We start from the raw sequence: 10,044 nt of genomic DNA, 5'->3' as shown, positions 1-10,044 counted from the left end.
GTGAGCTTTCAGTAGGGCTGATTTGATATAAGGCTACTGCTGCATGATCAGTGCTAGTTCACTCAGATGTTTGTAATTTTGGCCTGGGAAAGATTAATGACGAGTGTTTGCCTTTTTGTAGCTAAAAAAGAAATGTGTTCTTTGCTGAATATTGAAGAGTCACCTAATAGTACTGTTCAGATGATGTAAGATATAATTATTATATTATTTTGGCATGCACTTTGCATAATTATAACAATGTTGGTACACCAATTAACATGCATATTAAATTGTTTCTGATTGCAAAGTAAATAATAATAATTATAACAGGGGGGGACTCATATAATTATCGGAGTGAGGAATAATTTCAAGACATGTATACAATAAATCATATAAAGTGTATAAATTAATACACAAGGACCACACACAAGGACCACACACATGCACACACATGCAATAGACTGTGCTATAACGATATAGTTAGTGATTTCTGAATGAGTTATTCGTCAGTGGGGGTGGGCGTCACGTTCCCTTCATTAGACTGAGAGGATGACCTTTGCCCTCTGGATCGACGCCTGTGCTGAGGAGACGGCTGTTCGTTACCATTGTGACCGTTCCTGTTCTCTGCACCCTCCCCTGGCAGTGTCTAGAGGAAGAAGAGTACAGTTCTTGACAAAATTTGGAGAAGAAAGGGCCAGAGAAAGAAGGGGATATTATGTGTTGCTATCTATCGTCTGGACTGTAAATTTGCTGAGTGTATAATTAATTATAATATTATACAGTTCACCTATAGTCAGCTTAGCTAATTACAGGGGCATACCTCCTCCGTGGGTTGAGGCCCGCTGATACTGGGAGGCCTCTCCAGAGTGGGTCTCTTCTTACGAGCCTGGTTGAGACTGTAGCAGTAGGCACAGCGGAAGGCGAGGTACTCAAACTCGTCTCTGAGGGCCATTCCGTTGTGAGACTTGCACTCGGAGCAGACGAGAGCGTATCTGTTGTTGGGACCATCACCAACTAGGTACTCCACCATCTGGATGTGTGAGGGTGTGGGTGTGTGTGAGGGAGAGGGTGTGTGTGTGTGTGTGTGTGTGTGTGTGTGTGTGTGTGTGTGTGTGTGAGGGAGGTGAAATGGTAATTTCCACGGACAAGTTTTGCTACACACTATTCTGAAAGGCTGCAATGGCTTTCCAAGTAAGCAAAACTAGGTATAAACTTGAGACGAAAGATTATCAAATTCCAAGAAAACGTGACTAGACGCCTATAGAAGCTCTTACATGTACTTGCACTTATTAATCATTGAGCAGCTGTACATGTAGCACACACACACACACACACACACATAAACACACAAACACACTACTACCGTATACCGTATACCTTACACCTTACACACACACCAAGGCATAACTAGGCACACTCAATCTACTAGCCCTATATAATTATATGGAACTCCCAATATGTATGCCAGTAATCACAACACACTAAACCCCTTAGGATTGTATGACATTGTACACCGTATTCAAGCACACAGAATAAACTCTTCAAAGTTTTCCAGGGAGGGGGGGAAAGCACACCCCCTCGCCTCTCCTAAATGAAGACACCCAATAGGTATTCCAAAGAGCTACACGATGCATCTTTTAATTGTACAATCCTAACTCAAGTTATGAGCACCATGCAAGGGTTAGTTATCATAACACAGGCCCATTTCGGGGAAAAATCACCCAATTATAGCCTAGCCTCTTCAATCCAAATCATCTACTCTTGTCCAAATGCAATCACTGATCTAGATTATTATAGATAGAGATGGAGAGGCCTTCAAATAGTGGGGGACAGGCCGAATATCATGTGCTTTTCTAGACTTGGGTCATTCCCAGGGATTTTTTCTTAAACTCACCTTGTCTACATTAGTCCTATCCCTCGGCAGAATGGGACAGGGGGTGGGTGGTCCTGGGGCAGCTCCCACACACATTCCTGCAGTCATTCATAAACACACACAGTGTCACGTACACCACTTACATCATGTAAATGAACATAATTATACAAATATGAACATTCAACGGCCATAACTTGAAATAAACCCTGGCATGGTATGTGTAAGTTGTACCTTAGCCTACATGGTATGTAGTACTTAAACAAATCCCAAAATATGGTATAATTTTGACAGTCACTAAATCAAACACTCAATCGCCCAGGCTACGGTAACTTGCTCACCTGGAGGGATGTGCTGCAATGATGGTTGCGGGGTGGCTGGCACTGGAGCTGGTGTTGGGGCGGCTAATGGCTGCTGCTGATTGGACACTGGGGCCACAGGAGTTGCCATGGGAATTGGTGGTCTGGGAACCTGAGGCGTTGCCATAGCAACATTCTGCGGCATGAGTGCAGGGTGTGGAGTTGATGGAGGGGCACGTCTCCGCCGCAACTCCTGTCCTGCATTCTGATTGGATGCTTGTCGAGGACCGCCTCTACTGGGCGTGGTTTGCAGGGAGGGATTACTGGGGTCGTACTTCTCCAGGAGTTCCCTTGCAGTTTTGTATGTCTCTTTCTCCATCACTTCATTCAGCTGTAAAGTGTGTGCGTGTGTGAGGGAGGGAGTTGATGCCACAAGGCCACGAGTGTGTGAGGGAGGGAGTTGATGCCACAAGGCCACGAGGAACAAAAAAGACACTGTTTCAATACAATTAGAAGCCCGAAAGCAATACATTCGGGAGCAATAAATTACATGTACATGTAACTGCACAGGGAATTATCATTGAACTATAGAATAGAAAGCAACTCACTGTCTTTCTCTTCTCTTCATGCAGCAGACGCAGCTTGGCATCTGAGGTGTGCATGTATTGGGAGAGGTTAAGGTGACTGTGAGTGGACATGTATACATGTGACCAGGATTTCATAGTGGGGGGGGGGCAGGGGTGAATCTCCAAAATGCTTAGCTTCCCCCAAACATACACAATGTAGTAGAAAAATGGCATCATCACATTAGTACAACATTAGACATAATTATGATATCAGCATTATATTATTATTAGTACAACATCAGACGTTTACGTATGCCCAAACCTTCCCCCCCTCAAACTTTTTATCCTAGATGAAACCCTGCATGTGTAGGTGGTGCTTACCGAACTCTGTGGCCCGCTGGAGAAAGTACATGTTCAGTAGCTTCTTAACAAAGTAAATTCTGTAATTCAGAGAGCAGTGATGATCACAAATGCACACTCACAGTCACTGTCACTGACACTATGTGTATGTAGGCATACCGCGTACATGACTGTTGCTAGACACTAATTAATAAGATATACATGGGAAATACATGGGGAAAGTGCCTCAGAGCAGGCATACTATGGGACTTACTTAGTATACCTAGTATTTCGTGTCAAGTAATTGTATTGCAGTCAAGCCTCGAGGGCAAGGTTTGCGCATGCGCACTAGTCTTAATAATTAGACACTGTTTTGTCGGTGTCCATGTGATTTAGAAGCCCTCAGCCACTTGCTACGCTCGGGATACTAAATCAGTGCCTTTGGGCTTCTAAATCCCATAGACACCCCCTACCCCCGAAACAGTATTTAGTTAGCGTATGTACAATATGTTAGACACAAGAATTCATGAAAGTCAGCGTACTTATCAACTTACATAACAGGGAAGAGAACAAATGGTGTACCATACAACACTCTCTCTGGCCAGGTAGTGGGGAGGTAGTAAAGGTAGAAAATAAGGAGACCAATAAGGTACATAAAGAACGACAAGATGAGCAGGTACCCAACAAAGCTTCGCTCGTGTTGAGCATTGCGACGCTTCCTCTCAGAGAATTTCTTGATCGACTGAATGGAGAAATTAAAAGTAAACTACTAGTTCTAGTAATTATATATAGACAGCTAGTATGGGGAAATGTACGTATATCGTATCTATGGGCAATTCACTTACTAACTCCAGCTCTTCAAGGATGTCTTTACTGCTCCTTTTTTTCTGGAGGTGTAGAGGATATCATAATACGCTGCAAAGGCATTAACAACAGGACCTGCATTACCTTACTTCTTGAGAAAAAAAGCCCCATTTTAGTTTCGATATTGAGCTAGCTAGCTAGCTGTTGCAATGATTATGATGATGCTATTAATTTTGCTGTTTCAGCAACTTTGAGGTCAAAGGTCAGGCGAGGCTTGCATCAATTAGAGTAAAAGCACTGGTTGCTATAGCTACCTATCAACAAGAAGCCATGGCCAAGTTTGTGGTTGCTGGAAAAGCTGATTGTCCTCGTTTTGCAAGAGCAGAGCTGCTAGCAGACAAACTGTCAGCCTCTCTCCCACACTTTAGAGTCCACAAGGTCAGTAGACTTAGTAGTAGAGACTGAGAACTGTGCACACTCTTAGCTAGCTGTAGAGTCATCACAAACACTAGCTAGCTCATATCATGTATCATGTGACTGACTATATTATACACCTAGATTGTATATTCAAAACCTCTAAACTAAATACATAAAAGAAGATCGTTGTTGGGGTATGGATGTAGGTTGCGGTAACGAACTCATGTTTTTTTTATTGTCTACAGGTGGTACAATCAAGTTCTGACTGGCCGTCGTGGTTAAAGGACCAATGTTCTGCTAACGAATGGTCCCACTCGAGTTCCCCTCTCGTGTGGCGTGAGCTAGTGGATAGAGGAGGCAAGGGGCTCTATCTAGGAGGGCTGGAAACTTTCACCGAATATGCCGCCCATTATCATGATATTCATCCTGACAGTGACGTTCAGATGGAGGAAAGCATTGCAGCCGAAAATCAGGTTACATTTGAAAACGACCAAATCCAGGCTGCAAATGCCCCCAAACCTAATCCTCTTCGTGTGGCTTTTACCAACGCATCGTCTACGATTGTGTATCATCTCTCACAGCTGGTTGCCTCAGGGAGGGTGTTTGGAGACAAGCAAAAAGTGGCTATTCAGCTCTACGATTCGGATCAAAAATCAGAGCTGGAGGGGTTAAAGATGGAATTAGAGGATCTGGCATCACCTCTATTAATTGAAGTGACTGTTGCTAGGACACTACAGGAAGCATTTAACTCTGTCACCACTGTATTTATTCTTGATTATCCATACCAAGGTACTGAGGTCCCGCAAGTCGAAGATACTATTCTAAATTGCTATCATGACTACGCCACAACTATCGATTTCTGTGCAAGCAAAGACGTTCGAGTTATTGTCTCCGGTTGCCATGGAAATCTGGGTGCTTCGATCATAGCCAAGTATGCCACATCCATCTCAAAGTCGAATGTCATTGCTTCATCTTGTTTGGTGGAGCAACAAGCAAAATCGATTTTGGCACAAAAGCTACATGTAAACGGAGGAGACATCAGCCATGTGAGTCGTGTGTACGCACACAGTGGAGACAAATAAGCATTTTGTGTACTTGTAATTTGTAATTGGTGTACGTGGGTATGATATTCTAGTCCATGCGTTTCTGTTTCTATGCTTGGTGTACACAGTACTATTAGAGTATTTGCGTGGACTATGGAGGCTTCAGCTGTTGTTCTCTCTGCCCTGGTAGGTGTGTGTGTGGGGACGTACGAGTGGACCAGAGGCACTGGTGGATCTGGACCACACTCGAGTCCACCACTTCAATGGCTCAATAGTTGGACCCGACCAATACAGTGTACCTATAACAAGGTACAGTAATATGTACATGTGAAGAAAAGCCACAGTAGTCAACAGGACTTTTACTGTTACTGAACTCTTGCTGTTACTGAAAGCAGAGTATCCTAATTTTATGTCTTATGGCCTGACATCACTACTCTACCCTCCTCCCCCCAGGTGTTTGTTTGAGCCTGACTGGGTGAGTATTGAGTTCCCCTCCCTCCTCTCCTCTCGTCACAGTGCTCTCACTGGCTACCATGCCCACCCGTCAGGAGACAAAGTGTCTCTTGTGGAAGCTGTGGGACTGGCGCGACTTGTACGAGTGTGGGAGGAGTGTGGGTGTGACTGGGTGCCTGTGGGGGTGGTGTGTGAGGGTGGAGACGATTCCTACGATATTCCCGATAATGTAGTGTGCTCGTTACCAGCTCGATGCGTAAGCGGAGAGTGGGTGGTGGTCAAGGGAATTCCCCTAAAAGATGAAATCAAGGTTTGTTGTTTTTTTAAGTACAAAAGTACTGAAGGGCTATTCATTCATTGCTGTTCTCCACTTTTTCTACAGGAGAGTCTGTCAAAGCAAGTGAAGGAACTCAAGACTGAACTTGATAATGCAATAGAAAAGCTTAAAACTGACCGACCATAATTATTCGAGTTTTATTTCAATGCCATATGAAAACAATGCTCAACTATTCAATTATCTTTAATAACTATATATTATAGCTGTGCTCTACCAGAATGAAAGCAAAAGGTTGTCTAATAATGACAAAACTGGGGCTACATGTGAGTTAATTTGTGGCTACTAAGGTAACCAGTTTTAGTGAAGTAGGATTTCTTCTTTTTTTCAATTTGAATGCATTTTCCCTGCCCAAAGGTGCCCCACCTTTTCATCGATATGTAATAATAACAACAAAAGATATTTTATAATAATCGTACATATTAAATTATGAGAGTCACATGTCAGAACAATAAAGCAATATACACGACAGTGTGTGAGGAAGGTTGGGTACAAGAAATAAAAGGAATGAAGCGAGTGAGTGAGATTGTAGTGCTAATTGAACAAAACTTCAAGAGCATGAGTGTCCTGTTCCTTGATCAGCATTGGACATTCGAGGTCGTTTTCGAGGGAGCGTGGTTAAAGCCAAGGCCTTGAATACTTCGGCCACTAGCAGAGAGTGTCCGCTGACTAGACTGGTCCAACTGGACGTCTCCATCACATCAGAGGCGTGTCTATGAGGGAGGGAGGGAGGGAGGGAGGGGAGGGAGCAGTCGTAAAGTACTTCACACAGTAAAAACCGTCCCAAGTGAATCATATGCAAAAGAGCAATTAGTAGCTACGTCACCCAACACAGTGGCTACTATTAAACAACGTGCAGTGAACACTAATCTGACGGCAAAAGGGTTAATAACCTGTTTATTAATAAGCAGAGGCCACACTTAATTATTATTCAAGACTAGACATACATAGAATGCACCTAGGCAATGACAATAACTCAATGACATAACCACGATAGGTACTGAACAAATACATGCAGGCACTGAACACGTACTACAATGTACGTACATGTAGGTCATTCTACAGTTATGTATTTCACTCGCCTATTGATGTACTCAATGGTGATCTCCTTGAGTCTCTCTGCACAGTGCATGTCTGCTAGGATGAGCGTGTCTGCTGCGTTCTCAGCATTCAGCTCGTTACACAGGCACTCCTCACACATCAGCTTCAGCCGCTCGAGGTTATACTGAGCGAGGATAAAGGGATGAAACAAGATTGAGGATCCATTTGTCACACACTAGCAATGAAGAGACAACACGTACACTAAAACAGCATATTTCTTGTACATGTATATGTATTTGTACATTCACGAAACTTCAGAACGGTTTGTAACAATTCTCTATAGGATAACTAATTGCCTGCTCAAGCGATGTCCAGGCCTACTAGGAATGGTAGGTAAAAAATTGGCTAATGGACACAACGTATTATGTCTGTATGAAGTGCAATCACTTCACTTACCTTGTCAGCAGCAGAGAGGAGGGCGTCGGCAGTTTTGCTGAGGTTAGGGGCTTTCCCTGTGTAGATGTACGTCAGGATTTCCTGTAGCACTTCAGGATCCAGGTCTTGAATCTCAACACGATTCTAAACAAGGGTAAATTGGAAATAATTAGTTGTGTAAGATATTTGAGGAATTTTGTTGTCCTATGTACCATTAAAGGTGCGTGGTTTTGTTGCAGTACCTTCAGACTCTCTTCCATGGAGTGTTGAAACATGGCACCAAAGACAGGGGAACGAGCTGTAAAGAGTGAGCTCACATATATAACACGCACACCACACACACACACACACACACACACACACACGCACACACACACACACGCACACACACACACGCACACACACACACACGCACACACACACACACACACACGCACACACGCACACGCACACACACACACACACACACACACACACACACACACACACACACGGCGACTACTATAGGTACAGATGTAACTAATAGAATTGTATCCCACAAATAAACTACACTATAATTACAATGACATGTGGAAAAATTATGTAGTATACATAATTGCTCTAATAAGGGTCTGAATTCAAAAATGTTACAGTTACATGTACATGCAGCTAGACGATTCAACCACATTGTCAGGAGTGCATGAACTCCTGATTGTACACATGTAAGATGGTGATCAATTAGTTATGATAAGAGAGTTTCTAGAAATAACAATGCCTACAATTTGTCAATTTTATGTACACAACCTACCTGCTAGGATAGCTTTGTGAGCTTTGAACTCCTTCTCCCCGATGACGAGAGTGACATCACTGAGTGAGCCAGACGCCATCAGCTCACCCAGGTGCTTGCTCAGGTCGCACTCGGGCACAATGGGGAGGTCGTGAATTGACCCAGTCACTGTGAGCGCATCAGCAACCACACTCACCTATAGGGGTAAGTGAAACAAGAGTAGATAAGATTATTATAGGCACTCAACTATATTAGCCAAGCAAAATTAATTCCAGATGGTAAGTCTAGTTACCTTAAAATTACGGTGCAATTGGGCACGAAAAAATCTTATAAACACATTATCAAAGATGACGTATTGGACAATCTAAAATGTTAAGTTATGGACACTGAAAACAGGTCATATTGTTATTACCTCACAGTATATTGTCAGTCTGTCATCTGGCAGAAGACCATTACCATCTTCAAATAGGAAATCTCTTCTTATGAATTTCTTGAATCCCCAATCCTTCCCTTGCACAAATCTGTAAGCTCGTTGACTCTCTGCAGAAGCATACATGTACAGGGCGGATACCTAAACACGTGGTGTCATTAATACAGCAGGTTGCCAAGTTGACTAAATAATGATAAAGGTGGAGCATGTGAACATATAACAATACATGTAACCAACGTAATAGATGGTGGTATTATTATTTGCCTAAAAAAATTCTCAAGTCAAGTCATGTGGCAGATGTATACTATCATTCCATGTGTCTTTACAGACAGTATTGCATCATCTGAAATGCTCTGACAACACACAACAGCTGTACAAACGTTGTACAAACATAGCTAGGGTAGTTAGTCTCACAGTAGAGGGCTTAAAATAATTATTCTACACTCCCACTACTCACCCATGGCTTTCCGTTCCTCCTTGTGTTTGTTGAGAATGGAGAACTTGAACTTTGCTCGTACCTCAGCCTTTGTCCCGGATACCAGAACGAGGTAGAGGGAGATGTAGTCACGGCTCTCATCGTCGAGACCTCTAGGATTCACTCGCAAGCACCTGAGGAAAAGAAGCAATCTTGAACCATTGGAGAATGGACTTAGTGATATCAACAAATCGAAATTAGTGAGTACTATTCACACACGTACACACAACTACACTGGCAGATATGACGGTCTAGGATTCGTACTACGGTATGGTATTGTGAATCAGAAGTGTCGGGTCTAGCTCAAACTGGTTGGAAATTCAATCATGGCCAAGGACACCAATACATCATAGCACATAGTCATAACCGGTACCAGTGCAGCACACAACACACACACACACGTACATACCAAAAGGACACTGCACACGTACGTACACAATGGCGTACTTACCATTTCAGGCTGTCGTCAGGGCCAGTTGAGAAGGTAGAGCTCTTGAGAACCTCTCCAATCTCTTCCTTGCAGAAGCTGAAGTTGTCAATGGTCCACAGGTAAGAAAACTTGTGCACCTTGAGGTGAGTGTGACACCAGCTCTCTGCCAACGGTGCAGGGGGACTACCATGCATGTGGGGCTCCAGATGAGGCTCAGAGGGAGAGAGGGCCATCTATATATATCTTGTATCTGCCGAGTGTTTATATATATCTACCGAGCTAGCAAATTCGAGAGTACTATAAAATTTACTGTACAAGCAGCTTTCTTCAAAATTATTTTAATAGTCGTTATAATTAGAACAT

At 43.2% G+C, this 10,044-nt stretch overlaps 3 protein-coding genes across 4 annotated transcripts; 1 reads left to right on the top strand and 2 right to left on the bottom strand.

Annotated features, from left to right (window-relative positions):
- Nucleotides 1-240: 240 nt before the first annotated feature.
- On the bottom strand, nucleotides 241-4,115 carry LOC135344487 (endoplasmic reticulum junction formation protein lunapark-B-like). The gene is made up of 9 exons (XM_064541699.1): nucleotides 4,002-4,115; nucleotides 3,899-3,940; nucleotides 3,608-3,795; nucleotides 3,096-3,154; nucleotides 2,757-2,797; nucleotides 2,191-2,539; nucleotides 1,874-1,950; nucleotides 800-1,009; nucleotides 241-625 (listed from the first exon to the last, which is right to left on the bottom strand). The coding sequence occupies exons 1-9, from the start codon at nucleotides 4,026-4,028 to the stop codon at nucleotides 479-481; spliced, it is 1,140 nt and encodes a 379-aa protein (XP_064397769.1). The 5' UTR covers nucleotides 4,029-4,115; the 3' UTR covers nucleotides 241-478.
- A 20-nt stretch (nucleotides 4,116-4,135) lies between these two features.
- Nucleotides 4,136-6,320, top strand: LOC135344486 (putative malate dehydrogenase 1B). The gene is made up of 5 exons (XM_064541698.1): nucleotides 4,136-4,295; nucleotides 4,520-5,320; nucleotides 5,508-5,626; nucleotides 5,771-6,080; nucleotides 6,153-6,320. The coding sequence occupies exons 1-5, from the start codon at nucleotides 4,188-4,190 to the stop codon at nucleotides 6,231-6,233; spliced, it is 1,419 nt and encodes a 472-aa protein (XP_064397768.1). The 5' UTR covers nucleotides 4,136-4,187; the 3' UTR covers nucleotides 6,234-6,320.
- Nucleotides 6,321-6,471: 151 nt separating this feature from the next.
- LOC135343766 (speckle-type POZ protein-like A) lies at nucleotides 6,472-10,043 on the bottom strand. Of its 2 annotated transcripts, none has more exons than XM_064540773.1 (8): nucleotides 9,703-10,043; nucleotides 9,234-9,385; nucleotides 8,759-8,886; nucleotides 8,368-8,542; nucleotides 7,793-7,878; nucleotides 7,602-7,724; nucleotides 7,187-7,329; nucleotides 6,472-6,817 (listed from the first exon to the last, which is right to left on the bottom strand). In XM_064540773.1, exons 1-8 carry the CDS (start codon nucleotides 9,912-9,914, stop codon nucleotides 6,655-6,657), a joined length of 1,182 nt encoding a protein of 393 aa, XP_064396843.1. In that variant the 5' UTR covers nucleotides 9,915-10,043; the 3' UTR covers nucleotides 6,472-6,654. The 2 variants fall into 2 exon arrangements, with proteins under 2 accessions (XP_064396843.1, XP_064396844.1); XM_064540774.1 differs by having other exon boundaries at nucleotides 7,823-7,878.
- Nucleotide 10,044: the final 1 nt, after the last annotated feature.

The sequence above is a fragment of the Halichondria panicea genome, chromosome 11 (genome assembly GCF_963675165.1).
Source record: "Halichondria panicea chromosome 11, odHalPani1.1, whole genome shotgun sequence".
In the NCBI taxonomy this organism is placed as follows: Eukaryota; Metazoa; Porifera; class Demospongiae; order Suberitida; family Halichondriidae; genus Halichondria; species Halichondria panicea.
Note: the sequence above shows the minus strand (reverse complement) of the source record. Positions and strands in the feature narration are given on the sequence as shown.

Excerpts from the sequence above, each read along its gene's own strand:
- LOC135344487 (XM_064541699.1), bottom strand. The coding sequence starts at position 4,028 with ATGGGGCTTTTTTTCTCAAGAAGTAAG. Across the intron at positions 3,941-4,001 it reads TTTTTTTCTCAAGAAGTAAG|AAAAAAAGGAGCAGTAAAGA; the intron begins GTAATGCAGGTC and ends CTACACCTCCAG. Across the intron at positions 2,540-2,756 it reads ATGAAGAGAAGAGAAAGACA|CTGAATGAAGTGATGGAGAA; the intron begins GTGAGTTGCTTT and ends CACACTTTACAG.
- LOC135344486 (XM_064541698.1), top strand. The coding sequence starts at position 4,188 with ATGGCCAAGTTTGTGGTTGCTGGAAAAGCTGATTGTCCTCGTTTTGCA. Across the intron at positions 5,321-5,507 it reads ACGGAGGAGACATCAGCCAT|GTGTGTGTGTGGGGACGTAC; the intron begins GTGAGTCGTGTG and ends CTGCCCTGGTAG. Across the intron at positions 6,081-6,152 it reads CCCTAAAAGATGAAATCAAG|GAGAGTCTGTCAAAGCAAGT; the intron begins GTTTGTTGTTTT and ends CTTTTTCTACAG.
- LOC135343766 (XM_064540773.1), bottom strand. The coding sequence starts at position 9,914 with ATGGCCCTCTCTCCCTCTGAGCCTCATCTGGAGCCCCACATGCATGGT. Across the intron at positions 8,887-9,233 it reads GGAGGAACGGAAAGCCATGG|AGAGTCAACGAGCTTACAGA; the intron begins GTGAGTAGTGGG and ends ATGCTTCTGCAG. Across the intron at positions 7,725-7,792 it reads AAAACCACGCACCTTTAATG|AATCGTGTTGAGATTCAAGA; the intron begins GTACATAGGACA and ends ACCCTTGTTTAG.